At 37.9% G+C, this 15,263-nt stretch overlaps 1 protein-coding gene across 1 annotated transcript in view; it reads left to right on the forward strand.

The window, feature by feature from the left end:
* The window catches only part of CERS3 (ceramide synthase 3), a 69,855-nt gene that overhangs the window by 11,880 nt on the left and 42,712 nt on the right, over positions 1–15,263 (forward strand). Inside the window, exons 3-7 of the mRNA XM_063091649.1 lie at positions 2,442–2,560; positions 6,440–6,497; positions 7,206–7,256; positions 11,154–11,246; positions 14,111–14,239. Coding sequence (XP_062947719.1) covers positions 2,442–2,560; positions 6,440–6,497; positions 7,206–7,256; positions 11,154–11,246; positions 14,111–14,239 — 450 coding nt within the window. The remainder of the gene's footprint in view (positions 1–2,441; positions 2,561–6,439; positions 6,498–7,205; positions 7,257–11,153; positions 11,247–14,110; positions 14,240–15,263) is intronic.

Here is a 15,263-nt window from a genome sequence, read left to right on the forward strand (position 1 = left end):
TATGTTCATGCAGCACATTCACATCCAGGATCCCCCTGGATCCTTGGACTATTCCCGTCAGGTGGGCAGCAGATACTCTGGTCAGTATCCCATTTCCCACAGGGGCAGAGTGCAGTGCTCAGGCCACACAGCTAGGAGGTAGCAGAATGGCTCTTCTGTTTTCAGTTTCCTGCCCTGCCGGCCATATTCTACTGCCTTGATACTGCCATGTTCTTTTCTTCCTGCGAGGGGTGTGAGCATGGTGCTTTCTGGGTTGGAGCTTCCAAACCTCCAATCTTGTCCAGCCTAGCAAGTGAGAGGCCCTCGCTGTTGAGAGCAGCGACCTAGCACAAAGGGGCTACAAGAGCATGATCCCCACCTCCAGTCTCACTCCTGCTCATTCTATCTTTACTCATTGCAAGAGAGGGACCTTGAAAATACAACATCCTGTAACCCACAAGTAAATTCCAGATGAGGCCTGCTGGGAAGTGACCCTAAGCCACATCTTTCCTCCTTTCCTCTCTGCGTGATTCTCCCAACGAGGCTTCTTTCTGTTCCTCAATTGTTACCTGCTCACCATGCTCTCACCTCCTGGTGATCTCACAAGCTGGTCCCTCTGTGGACACTCTGCTCCTCCATCTTCTCCTTCTTGGGGCGTTTTGGGGTTCAGCTGAAGTGTAACTTACAGGATCTGCGCACATAAAGTTAGGTCCCATGGTACCCTAATCTTCCCCTGTCTTAGCACTCTCCATATTTTATTATAATTCCTTGTTTTACTGTATGACTCCTCACCAGACAGATTTTACCTTGTGAAGGGGGGGGGCCCATGTCAGTATTGTTCATTTAGCTGAAAGAAGTAGGCACCAATTAATGTCAATCTCCTCAAAAACAATAACAACAACAACAACAAAAAATAAGCAAACAACAACAAAAACCAACTACAGGTGGATCCTTGGCCTATAAAAGAACAATTTACAGGGAACCAGAGTATAACATGGACTGTATTCTGTTTTTGTTTTCTTTTTCTTTTTCTTTCTTCGGATTAAGTAATAAGCTAGCAGTTTAGTAGGCATGATGTAGAAGGTGTTAGTCCTTTGCTAAACTCCAGAGTGGCAGCTTCTGTGTGTATTTTATCTGCTGCCACCTGTGCCCCTGGACAAGTGCATGGACCCCGTGAGATAACATAGCAGAGTCTGTCTGCTGGTCACACGCTGCTTGGCAGGTATGCAGCCATCTGTCTCACAGGCAGGCTTTGTTTAGCCCTCACAGCATTTGTCCACAATTGGATTAAATTTACTTTGAGGTATTGGTTAACATTTTAAAAACCTAGCGATTTTACATCAAAATCCTGGAGCTGCACTTTCTCTGTGGGAGTGTCACCCAGAGCTTGGTCACTGCTGGCCCCTTGGGATGGGACTTGTGCTTTTCTGTTTGCTGCATCTACACAGCTCCTGCTTATTTCCTCAGAAAAATAAAACTGAAGCCGAGGGTCAGTTTTGTACAATTTCATATTTCTCCTAATAGAATTAAGAGGAAATTAAAATATTTCTTTTACTCACATTAGAAAATTAAAGATTGAGAGGGGTGGCATTTCTAAAATTGCAGAGCATATTTCTCTGTGAATGTGGAGAGTGTCATTGTAGGTTTAATGTACAAAACATGCCTGTGTTAAAATCCCACCTATGAAACAGACCTGGTGCACTTGGTCATGTATGTTTCTTGTCTGGCTTTGGTAGAACTTCATATTTGTAACCTTTGAGCTAATCCATCATCCATAGTGTTTCCAATTTTAAATCATAGCCTATAACTTCTGTTTCCCAAAAGAGAAGCAATCATCATTATTATATTTGGAACTCATTATTTTTATGATAAGAATTATTTCTGATTAGTTTGAAATAGGCTCTATATCTGATTAAATGTGAAAGTGGATGGCCAATACCTATCTGGGTTTTTCCTGAATTATCTTCTGGAGCTATTAGAAACATCGTGTGAAATAACAGAAAGTACACTAGCCTAAGTTCTTTTTTGTACTTTTCTTCTAATTTTAGGTCTTGCACAAGTTACTGAAATTCTTGGGGTTTCCATTTCCCGATAGGAAAAATGAAGAGATTGGATTTTATTGACATATTAAACTACACTACTCTACCTGGCCCCTAGAAGGTCCTAAATAAATTTTAGCTGAATAAGTGAGCTCATGTATGCAACTTGAACATGAGGGTTTCTACCACCTCATGAAGAATTGATCTTTCTCAGTAATTCAGAGAGCTGGGATACAAACATTCTCTGTTTTAGTTTTCTGATGTGTATGTGATTCCATCAGCAAAAAAGGTAAATTCCCTGGCTCAAGGTCTCATGGCAAGATCTCTCATCTGCAGTACACAACCTGGTCTCACTGTCTCTTGACTGCCTGCCAGTCTGACTCTGCACTTTATCACTCATTCATCCATTTCATCCCTTTTCAGAGTGATATTTATGGACTGGCAAAGAAGTGTAACTTGACAGAGCGCCAGGTTGAAAGATGGTTTAGGATTCGGCGGAACCAAAACAGGCCTGACACTATGAAGAAATTCCAGGAGGCTTGGTAAGAAGCACAGTCAAAGCTTTTGGAATGCTGAAGCTTTGTCTGGAGCAGAGTGATCATCTCAGAGACAAGACTGACTTTGGAGCAGAAGAGGGGTCAGGCCTAGCTCCATCGCTTACTAATGGGGGCGCGTCACTTACTCACCTCCTGTGCTTCCATTCCCTCCCCTGCAAAACGGGCAACCTGTGAACTCTCCAAGATGAACAGCAGATACTATGTACTTAGCCTGAAGTCCAGAAAAATGATAAAGGTGCCTTAACTGGCATCTCTCTTTTCTAGGGTGAGGTTGGCCCTAGGTAACAAGACGTTATCACCTATGTCCAATCATTATGATCGTTAAGAGCAGAGTATGTCTTCGAGGACATGTGTTCTCCTCTCAGGACACTGACTGCGAGGACCTCTTTCTGTGTGGCTCGGCTCATGACCCCCAGCTCTGCCTGTAGGTGGTGCAGCCTACTTCTCTTGGTTTCCTATTTGGCTGAGCAGGTGGACCAGGATGCGCTGGGATATCAAGTAGTGTTTTACCAGCGCTGGTTACTTTGAATATGTTCTGAGGCTGCACTGGATTTATTTTTGGTTTCATCTGAGTTCTGCTTTTTTTCCCTCCTGTAGGATATTGTAGTACTTTAAGTCACTCCCTTGGTAGCAGAAACTGACACCTGTGCAAAAAAGGTGTACCGGGTTATTGCTCTGACTTTGTTTCCCCTTCTTGATATCCAGATGAATGCATGTTAGTTGGGTTGTGTGTGGTGCCACATTCTGCACACCGACGGTGCTCCTTCCTTCTGCCTGTTTCTTCAGGCGCTCACATTGCCTAGTCAGTTCCACCAGACATTTTGGTTTTGATGGTGAAACGAATGGAGAGCTGAAGTAAGACTCAGATAAACACACAGAGCCTGTGGCTAAACTTTAATGACTTCCTTTAATTTGCCTATACATTCCCAAGTACCATAACCCAACCGTGTCACTGGCTAATGTTTAGAGGGACACACCACCTCTTCGCAGTGTCTCGAGGCACTCATTTCTCATCGCGGGCATCCGTTGCCTTTGCCACAGTGGCTTGAGGTGTAAGGCTTGGCTTGTTTCTAACCAGCTTCTCTCCAATGTTTAGCTCTTGAAAGATTGGTTAATATTGCATTGCCACTGATGTCAGCTTGGCACAATTGTATCTCTGTAAACTGTCACCACAAAACAGTATAAAGGAGAGTGGGTCTCACATGACATCCTCCTGTTTTCCTGCTCTCATTCATTCATTTTTGCTAACAAATAATTCTTATCTTAAATTAAGTCCCCAGGCAGGACTAATTCTCTGCCTCTGAGCTGAATCACATTCCAGTGAAATTCTCTGGCAATTTCTTGCACATTATAGTGCGTTACAGTTTATAAATGCTTATTTGATCCTCCCACCAACTGTGTGAGAGACAGTCAGGGAAAGTGGGGCTTCCCCTGTTTAAGAAATGAGAAGCTACACATCCCTCTGGCTTAACGAAGTTGTTCACTTAGCTGTTTGGAGGGTATTCAGGTCTCCTGATGCCTATTCTGATGCTATTTCTGTTCCCTCGTGTGGCCCTTGCCACCTAATGCTCAACTCTCAGCTAGCAGAGGATCCCCTACGTTGAGTGACATTTGGGAACCTGGCTGTGTCAGTGAGTCCACTGAAAGTCTGCCACACAGTTCAGGTTAGCGAAGGGAATTTCCAGTCACCCTTATCAATCAGTCAGGCAATGCAGAAGTACGTGGTGAGTGTCTTCTCTGTACATAGCACTGTCCTGGATTGTATGGAGTTGTCGACTTTAAGAGGGAAGTAAACTTGTAAGGCATGGTCACCAGCCTTAACAGCCAATAAGAGAGGCCGGACTCTCACACAGGAAACCATAACATCTATTCTTATACCACCCCATTGGCACATGGGAGTGTATTCCAGTAGATGAACAGTCATGTTAAATGAGAGTGGGAACTCAGAGGAGGTGGTGTCAACACAGCTGGAGAAGTCAGAGAAAGGCTTTTTAGAGAAGTTAAGATGTAAAGCTGGACCTTGAAGAATGGATCAGACTTCCATAAGAAAAGAAAGCAGAATTTGAGGGTAGCATTTTCAAGCAAGACAGAGACACAAAGCAGGAACTTGTACAGTATATTCAGTAATACATAAACAGTATAAAAACAGTATATAAAAGACAGTACATAAACAGTAAGTGGGCCCACAAATGAAATTTAAGCTTTATCTTATTCTTTAGCAATGTCACAAGTTTCTTCTAAGTCAGGTAACTGTTAAAAGTTATTGTGGACTAGATAAATAGACTAAAGCAAAAAGCCAAGCTGTTTAATTATATTGGTACTGTGCTTTACTCTGTCAGCTGTGGGATGTGCTACAGAAATCACAGCATGAGATACCTAGCTCCAGGCATTTTGGAAATCTTAGGAAACTTATTTCCCAAGACAAAGCTCTTACAAATTGCTCTCCAACAGGCAGAAATGTCTGCATGACACCAGTGATCTTCTGAGCACCCTGAGTTCAGTGAATTATTTCCTTGGTTACCTTCTTTAATGAAAACCCCTATGCCTTATTCCACAGTACTCAGGACTTCAATCCATAATAGGTTTCTTTTTTTTTTTTTTTAATCAAATTCCATATTAGCTGACCACTTTTATTTTTAAAATAAGCATTCCCATCTAGCAATAAGAAGTAATTCCCACGTGCCTGAGGTATACAGGCAGGAGAGCTCCCACGTGTGGGAGGGGGCTCTCCTTGGCTTGCTGGACTGTGGCCTCACCCTGTCTTCCCATCTACCTGTCTTCCTTCCTTCTTATAGGTGTGTTGAGGGAAGCTTTATCAGGCTTTACACAAATGTGAGAAATAAATATTATTCTACATAATTATTGTTGCTTTAGCAGTCATTAGATAAAATAGCCATAATTGAAATAAAAAACTTTATTTTGGAAAGTTGCAAACATATACAAAAGTAGAAAGACTACATAATGAATTATGTATGCTGTTACTCATCACCAGCTTTAACAAATATCTACTCAAGGACAATCCTGTGTCATCTATAACCCCACCTACTTCTCTCTCCCACCACAAATTATTTTTGAAGCAGGTATCAGACATTGTATAATTTCACTTGTAGATGTCTTAGTATGTATCTCTAAAGTATAAGGACTCTTTTTTTTAAACATAATTGCAATACGAGCATTATACCTAAGAAATTTTTATTTAATAACAGCAAATATTCAGTCACTATTCAGATTTCCTTTATTGTCTCAAAATTTTCTTTGCTGTTTATTTATTTGAATCAGGATCTTAATAAGATCCATATGTAGCAATTGGTTAATATGTTTTTTGAGTCTCTTAATCTATGTGTCTCTCTCAATGCATGAGAAAAATTTTTTCCTTCAAAATCTGCTTTTAGGAGAAAAGACTAAAGTCCAGCCACATAGAAATCTTTTAACTGAGAATTAAATGGGGATAAAATAAGTGATTAACTAGATTCCTCTTGTTATGGTGATGATATTACAAGTATCAAGCCATTGTTTATTGGGTGTCTGGAAGTGGGCTAGCCACATAATAATAATAGCTACCACTTATTGCTTACTTCAACTAGAACTATGATCAATACTTTCACAAATTATCTTCAGTACTCTTTACAGTTTAAGGTAAGTTTTGTTATTCCCATTTTACAGATGAGTAAGTTAAGTCTTCCTTGGGTTAAATGACTTACCTCAGGTTGTAGCCATCTAATAAATGGTAGAGCTGGGATATGAACTTAGATTTGTCTGACTTCAGAATGTGTGTTCTTTCTGCATTCTGCCATACCAAATCCTTTCTTCCTCAAGTGTCAATCACATTTACAATGGAGTAAAGACTTATCTTTCTTTTGGCAGCTGGCGATTTGCATTTTACTTAGTGGTGACTGTTGCTGGAGTTGTATTTCTTTATGATGTAAGTTATCTTTTTGTTATATTTAATTGGAATTTGCCTTTAATTTTTTAAAGTTCTTGCCCATGAATTCCTTTAGAATATAATATTTTCAATAACATAACCATTTTAGAGATTTCTTTCAAGATTCAAGATTTCTCTCAAACAATTTACAGCTACAGATATCTCAAGGTATTTTTATTTCTACAGAAGCAATAAATCTGTTGGTTCAGAAATAATTTTGTGGGCCAGCCCATGGCTGCCTTGGGAGAGTGTGGTACTGATAACACCAAGGCCACAGGTTTGGATCCCTATATAGGGATGGCTGGTTAGCTCACTTGGGAGAGCGTGGTGCTGACAACACCAAGTCAAGGGTTGAGATCCCCTTACCAATCATCTTTTAAATAAATAAATAAATAAATAAATAAGAAAGAAATAGTTTTGTTAGTAGATTCACCCATTTGAAAAAGTGTTCTCTATGAGACAGCACTAATTCACTGATCCCAGAGTTGCTAGAGGTAGTGGATTTCACAGGGGTGTCATAGGAATATGTATAAATATCTGCAGAGGAAGGAATGTGTACAACAGAAGCAGTGGAACATGAAGAAAGTGCCTCTTGCTGTGTTTCTTTGCTCCTAAATGTGACACCAGGAGAGTTGACGTTTTTGCTGAAATCAGCCTTTGACTCTGACAGATTCATTTTTTTCTCTCTTGGCTCCTTGTTTTTTTCAGAAACCTTGGGTATATGACCTATGGGAGGTTTGGAATGGCTATCCCAGACAGGTAAGTCCCCTCTGGTATAGTCCCAGCCCTCGGATTGTCCCCTTAGTTAGGTCTTTGTCCCCTTGCTACTCTTTGTCCACTACCATGTAATCCTCTGGGTCTTTCTCTACCTGAGTTTTCTCCTCCTTATTGATCCATCACTGGTCTCATTCCTTTAGTTTGTTTACAGTTAATGTAATTACATATTGGGGTTCAAATCTAACGTCTTACTATTTATTTTTTATTTGTACCACCTGATGCATTTCCTTTTGTGCTCCCTTCTTGCTTTTCTATGGAACAGTAGAGTTTTAAAAATAATGAACATCATATATTGCACACTGGTATTGATATGCATATGTGCAACTATATCCTAATTTAAAAAAAAACAATTAAAAAAAAAGAATTACACTATCAGAACATAAAAATGTCCAGACTAAATAAATAAATAAAAATATTGCTATTCATTTCATCTCTTATATTGACTTATCAGTTTTGCATGCTTTTATTCTTTTAGTAATTATCCCAGTGATTACCATATATATCCTTGACTTATTAAAATATAATACAAATAAGTGCTCTTTATAGTCACTGAAAGGTCATTAGACTATACCATATACCCTTCTCCTTCAAATATTTAAAACCCTGCAAGTCATTACTATTATTATTTTGTAAATCAGTTGTTACCCTTTTCATGCTATTCCTTGTTTCCTGCATTTCCATGCTTCCATCTAAGATTATTCCTTCTGGCTGAAGAAGTCCTTCTGGTATTTTTTAATAGCAGTTTGGCCAGATTTTGTTTGTCTGAAAATGTTATCACATTGCCTTTGGTTTTTGAAGGATATTTTTGCTGGGTATAGAATTTTAAGTTAGCAGTTATTTTCCTTCAGCACTTTAAAGATGTCATTCCGTTGTCTTCTGGATCCCATCAGCTTCTTTAAGAATTCAGCTGTCACTTTTATTTTTGCTTCTTTGAACATAATGTCTTTTTTCTCTGACCGATTTTAATATTTTGTCTTGTCTTTCAGCAGTTTTATTAGGCTATACATAGATGTAGTTTTCTTTGAATTTAGCCTGCTTAGTGTTCATAGTACTTCCTGAATCTGTGGTTTAAATCTCTAGTCAGTTTTGGAAAATTCTTGGCCATTGCTTTTGTTCCTTTCTTTCTCTCCACTCCTTTGGAATTCCAGTTACAAGTGTGATAATATGCTAGACCTTTACACTAGAACCCCATATGTCTCTTATGCTTTTAAATATTTTTTCCATTTTCTTATATCTCTGTGCTTCAGTCTATTAAGAGACAGTTTTCTGCAGGTCTCTTGCATTTCTTCATGTCATGTGAAGTGAGCTACTGATGACCTTTTGTTCTGGACTATCTTTTCAAGGATGTTTGCAAAGCAAACAGCCTTGCAAGATAGAGATAATGTCTTTCTCTGGAGCAAAGGATAGGCATGTTACATTATAAAAATTCAGGATCCCTACCTCAGTATTCCTTTTATAACACAACCCATTGTGTATGCAGTTGTCATTTGACCCTCTTTGCTTAGCCATATAGGAATTACGGATGGGAAAACTGGCCCAAATACTGATCCTCTGGCCATTTCTATTACTGTGAGTGATAACCTACCCTTATTTCTGACCCAGGAGTCTCCTATTCTATCAGTGACTTGTGGCAAACCAACTTGTTAGCTTGCAAGTAGGGTAAAATCTCAGACACTTCATAGTTCTGGACATATTCTATTTTCATGTACTCCAATTCACTAGTGCTATTTTTAGCAGTGTCTGATCTGCTATTAAACACATATTTCGAGTTCTTAATTTCAGTTATTGTATTTTTCATATCTCAGATTTTTATATAATTGTATTTTTATAGATTCCAGTTCTCTACTGAAATTTTTCTTCTTTTAATTTATTTTCTGATATTATTTTAAAGTACAAATCTGATAAGTCTAATATCTTGATCATCTGTGGATGTTTTATTTCTTCTTCCTGTCTCTTTATCCTTGATAACTTTTGATTAAATGACGGATATTGTATATGAAAAAATGTAAGTGGTCAGGGTGATGTTATCTTCCTTCTGAGGGGATTTACTTTCACTTCTGTTAGTCCTTAGAGTAGGGGAAGCTCACCTTTAATCTGTGATTGAGTTGATTTGATGTGGGGGCTACAGTCTTTGTGAGGGTGGAAGTTTTTCTGACTTACCCATACCATAGGGCATTCTTTTTCAGTGGTTTTAAATGACTCCTTTTCCTTGGTTGGCCTGAACACCAATTTGCTTCTTAGCCCTATGAGATTACCAAAAGTCCTGCTTAACTTCTGCTATTTCTTAGTCTTGGGCTCCATATAACCTAGATGCTGATCAGTTTTCAAAGTGTTTTAGTGGAAATAGTTCAAGTACAGTAAGTATAACTGCTTGTAAATTGGCAAATGCAGAATTTGTGATATGCATAGGTGTGGTTTTCTTTGAATTTACTCTGCTTAGTGTCTATAATACTTCTTGGGTTCACTCTAATGCATTTTTCTTTTCTATGGGTCTTGATTCCACAGGTTCTGGATGCCTGGTTGCTCTCTGATGACTTCAAACAGATATTCTTTTTTGTCTCTTATCCAGAGTTTTTTTATTTGTTCTCACTTTGGAGCACTAGTCTCGTACAGGCTTGTTTGTCATAGAAGAAAGATGAAACTCTCATTCTTTTATGGCCATATCAAGGGTAACGAGTAGACCAGAAAAATTAGTTCTTTTAATGTGTTAGCCTCAGCATTAAAGAATAAAAGAAGGTTAGACAATAAGGGACCTAGGCATTATCTAGGCCAAACCCCAGTCCTATCATCTTCCACCTCCAAGTAACTCTTATCTTCTCAGATGTATCAGTTATCTATTGGTGCATAACAAACCATCCCCAAAACTTAGTGTGTTAAAACAACAACAATTTATATGCTTGATTTGGACTGGCATTTTGGACTAGGTTCGGCTAAGCAGTTCTGTTTCGTGTGGTGTCAACTGAGTTTACTCATGCATTTTCAGTCAGTTGGTAGTCTAGCTAGGGGATTGCTCATGTCCCTGGTGCCCTCATTCATAGCATTGGCAGTTGGCACCTTTGTTCTCTTCTTTGCAGCCTGTTCAGCAGGATAACTCAGGTTTCTTACATGGTGCTTATGAAGTTTCTGCTTGTATCACATTTGTTTATGTCCCCTTGACCAAGGACCGAGATCAAGTCCATAGTCAGTGTGGGAGGAGACTACACAAGGGCATGGACACCAGACAGCAACATTCATTGGGAGGACTAATGTAACTATCTATCACAACAAGTAGTGTAATGTCTCAACTTAGCTAAAATAAGCACACCCCACCCCCACTATGAAATTACTAAGGAAAATTCTAGCTGTAGGAATTTTGTTCTTTTTTCCAGAAAACATTTTTAGAGTCCTTAAGTAATTGTACCTACTTTATTACTGTCCTATTTGAGAATGGTCCAATTCTGACCACCAGCCTGTCATCAGAAAAGAGGTTAAAACATCAGATTTTGAGTAGTATTCAAGAAATATTGAACAAGATAAATTGAAAGGCCAGTAGAACAGACTTCCTACTGTTCTTAAGTAAAGATTTTTAAATTGTTTTTCTAATTTAACTCCCAATAAACTAAAATAAGGCAATTATACCTGTGGCAGTTTTTTTTAACTTTTTAAACAAAACATTTAACTTGATTTTGGAATACTTGTCTACCCTTTTAGATATAGAATGCCATAAACTATTACCTCCAATTGCTTTTTGGAAATTGAAATATAAATCATTATTATTTTATGCAATATTGTGAAATATAAATAGGTATAAATATTGTGGAATATAAATAGCTTTAGTGCATTAAAATAAGTTCCTTATATGGTGACATTTAAAGTAATGAACACTTTTCTTTTCCTCAGCCTTTGCTACCATCCCAGTACTGGTACTACATTTTAGAAATGAGTTTTTATTGTTCTCTATTATTTAGCCTGGGCACTGATGTCAAGAGGAAGGTAAGTGTCTTATTTACAAAGCCCCTTTATCAGTTTCTTCAAGAATTTTATTCTCCTACCCCAAATTCTAATCTTTAAGTTGTATTCTTATGTGTACTTAGTTCTAGTTCATTGATCTTCTGCTTTTTATAGTACATAGAATAGTGCAAATTATGTTCATGCTTCAGTGCATTGGTGAATATTTGTGATGAAACATAGAGAATTCAACTTTGAAGCTCTATCCCTGCTCAATAAGAAATCTCTTTATGTTGTCTGTTTCTTTTGATTTGGGAATTTAATGTCCTTCAATGAAAAGAAAAATGTTTAATTCTGCAACCATATCTTTTAGTTAATTAAAAACCACTTTATATAATACATTTTGATGTTTTCAAAAACTTTGAAAATGTTTTTTCCTTAATTCATCAAATATCCTTGTGAAGAAATCTTCCTTCAGGCATTATTAGCTTTGCTTTATTTTCACGAAAACTGAGTCACAGGAATGCTAAATGCCTCCTTTGAGGACACAAACTGAGGCATTTTAGAAACTGTTTGGTTGGTTCTCATTTCTGTTTGCTAGTCCAGCAAATCATGTTAGACCCTGAATACAGTCACAAGATTTCATCATATGTGTTAGCAATGCAGACCAAATGATAAAATACTGTTGGCATATGCTCCATATGCTACACTGTGTGTAAAAGGCTTATTTGTAGAAAAATTTGTTTGACAAATAAAATTAGCTTAATTCAATATTAGACAAACCAAGCTGGCTTGATTAAATGGTGTCTGAGTTGAGTGACGGTGGACATTACCCATCACTAAGGGGCACACTGCAGCGAACTGGACATATAAAAAGAAAACATAGAATCCAAGGATAAGAACATACGTGAAAAAAATCTTATAGAAACATCTCCATTTCTATGTAACTCAGTAATAGCTATAGATTAACTATTATTAACTTATGAATACATCAAAATGTAATTGAGTCATTTTCTCAAAGGATAGAATTGAAAATAATTATTTTTAGAAAGTCTTCATAGATAGATAGGTAGATCCTGTTATGATCCTATGTTTCTCCCACCTTTGATTCTGCAGTAGTTGATTTCTCTTTTGTTATTTACAAGTACTTGAGCACCTTTTCAAAAACTAAATGTAAATATGTGTTACATGTTTTATAGATACATATCTTCAGAGACGTAAAACTATTGGGAGGTGGCTACAGCACAGGCTCTGGAGTAGGACTGCTTGAGTTTGAATTCCTGGCTTCACCGTTCTCTAATATCTTGAGCCAGTTGGTTAAACTCCCTAAACTTGGTTTCCTCCTCTATAACATGGAGCTAAAAATAGTTCTTGTCTCCTCTGTGGTTGTGAGGATTAAGTAAATTAATTCATATAAAACACTTCCTGGTATGCAGTAAATGTTCAATAGATTGAGCTATTATTAGTGTTTATGTACTCTTTTAGTATGGCTGTAAGGAAACTGAAATCTTTATTTTTTTTTTAACATCTTTATTGAGCTATTCACATACCACATAATTCAACTATGTAAAGTATAAAATTCAGTGGTTTTTAATATATTCACAGAGTTGTGCAATCATCACCATAATCAATTTTACCCACCCCAAAAAGAAACCTTTTCATCACCCCAAAAAGAGGCCCTGTACCCTTTAGCAGTCACCCCCCATTTCTCCCAATCTCCCCAGCCCTAGGCAATCACTAATCTACTTCAACGCTATGGATTCATCTCTTCTGGATATTTCATATACATGGAATCATATACTATGTGGTCTTTTGTGTCTGGCTTTTTCATTTAGCCTAATGTTTTCGAGGTTCATCCATGTTGTAGCATGTGTCAGTACTTCATATTGCTGAATAAAAGTCCGTTGTATGGATAGACCACATTTTGTTTACCCATCAGTTGATGAACATCTGGGTTGTTTCTTCCATTTGTATTATGAGTAAAGCTATGCATATTAATATAAAAGTTTTTACATGAACATATTTTTATTTCACCTGGGAGTGGAATTGCTGGACCATACGGTAATTCTGTGTCTCACATTTTGAGGAACTGCCAGACTGTTAACAAAGCAGTGCACCATTTTACATGTTTACCAGCAGCATACAAGGCTTCCAGTTCCTTCACATCCTCACCAGCACTTGCTACTGTTCCTCTTTTTCACTACATCCATCCTGGCGGGTGTGAAGTGCCATCTCATTGTGGTTTTGGTTTGCATTTTCCTGTTAGCTAATAATGTTGCGCATTTTTCATGTGCTAATTGGCCATTTGTATATCTTCTTTGCAGAAAACCATCAAATCTTTATGGTCCATGGCAGTAGCTTTTCTTAGCATAGATTTTCTAATGCAGTCATTCCATTTTTATTTGTTACTTCATAAGCAGTAACTTATTTTAGTGGTTATGTAGTTTTATTGTATCTTCTTTTTCCTTTTTGGAATTAGGCAGGGAATAAACAATAAATGTAAATGTGCACGGGAATATGCTTGTATATGAATGTATCAGGGGTGTGTGTGTGTGTGTGTGTGTGTGTGTGTGTGTGTGTGTGTGTGTGTGTGTACATATATTCACTGTGGGGCCATGGAAAGAGCAGCAGGTGTCAGGAGCAGCAGGTGTCAGGAGTTAATGACAACTGTTCAATGTTGTCTCAAGGGAAAGTGACTTCATCAGTGAGAACAATACTATCTTTGCTCCCTCACAAAACTTGTGTTTAAGGATTAAAATGGAAGCATTTTATAAATTTCAAAACATGCAGACGTAAGTTATTGGTTTTATTTTTCATTATTATTATTGTTATCATCATCACCATCTCTTCCACTGACTGGGAAATAACTGCATTTGTTTAATGGCTTCCATTTTCTCCTCATTATATAGGATTTTCTAGCTCATGTCATCCACCACCTGGCTGCTATTAGTTTGATGAGCTTCTCTTGGTGTGCTAATTATATTCGCAGTGGGACCCTCGTGATGTTTGTGCACGATGTGGCTGACATTTGGCTGGAGGTAAACGTTTGCCATTAAAAATCTAATGACAATACCACGTCCTGGGTTTCTGTAACTGCTCACAGAAGAAATTGTCTGTGAGCGATTTAGCAGGGCTCTCTGTCCTGAAAACATCCAAAGTTTGAGAGTGTCTCTGGGATTCCTGATCCTTCAAGATTAAGTGAATGAAACCTCTTGGTTTTTATTTTCAAACCCTTCTCCACAGTACTAGAGAGAGATTAATTTGTGAGATTCTACTTATGAAAGTTTCATGAGATGCCAGCTCAGGAGGTAAGATGAGATATTTGAAGAAGGAATGAACTGTAATCTTTTAAAAGGAAAACTCAGACTTACAGCATTATGGATTGTCAAAGTCTGATGGCACCCTCTATTCACCGAAGCCAGTGCTCGAATATACATTGAGTGCTCACACTGCCCACGTCAATCCTCCTCCAGCCCAATCCCTTGCTTTAAAGAATGCAAACTGATGTGTTTTTTTTTTTTTTTTTAATGGCAATCATTTTCCAAGGGAGAAAGAAGGCTTAGGCTGTTTTCTGAAGCAGGGAACATTAAAACAAGAGTCTTTCTAATCCCACACCACGGCAAATATGAGGAGCAAAGCAATGTTAGGATTGTTTTGTTGACCTGTTTCTGTTACGTATTGGTTCCAGTCGACCCTGACATTGCCAGGTCTCCTGCTGTATTTAGAGCAATGTTTCCCAGAACCACTTATTCCTTTAGATATACTCATTTATAATGAATCCAGGGAAAATTATGCTAACCCATTTCACATCCAAGATTGCCTCTCAAAGGGCTGATAATTAAATATAGGTTGATATGGAAGAAATTAAATTTAATAGAATCTTGTTTTTCTAGATTGGGGTTCGGCAAACTTTTTGGTAAAGAGCCAAATAGTGAATCTAGTTTTGTGGGCTGCATGTGATTTCTGTCACATAGTCTTATTTGTTTTTTGTATTTTCCATTTTTTTTACATATCCCTTTAACCATTTTTAAGGGCCAACCAGCTTTAGCCCATGGGGTAATT

This window comes from Cynocephalus volans, chromosome 3 (assembly GCF_027409185.1).
Source record: "Cynocephalus volans isolate mCynVol1 chromosome 3, mCynVol1.pri, whole genome shotgun sequence".
In the NCBI taxonomy this organism is placed as follows: domain Eukaryota; kingdom Metazoa; phylum Chordata; class Mammalia; order Dermoptera; family Cynocephalidae; genus Cynocephalus; species Cynocephalus volans.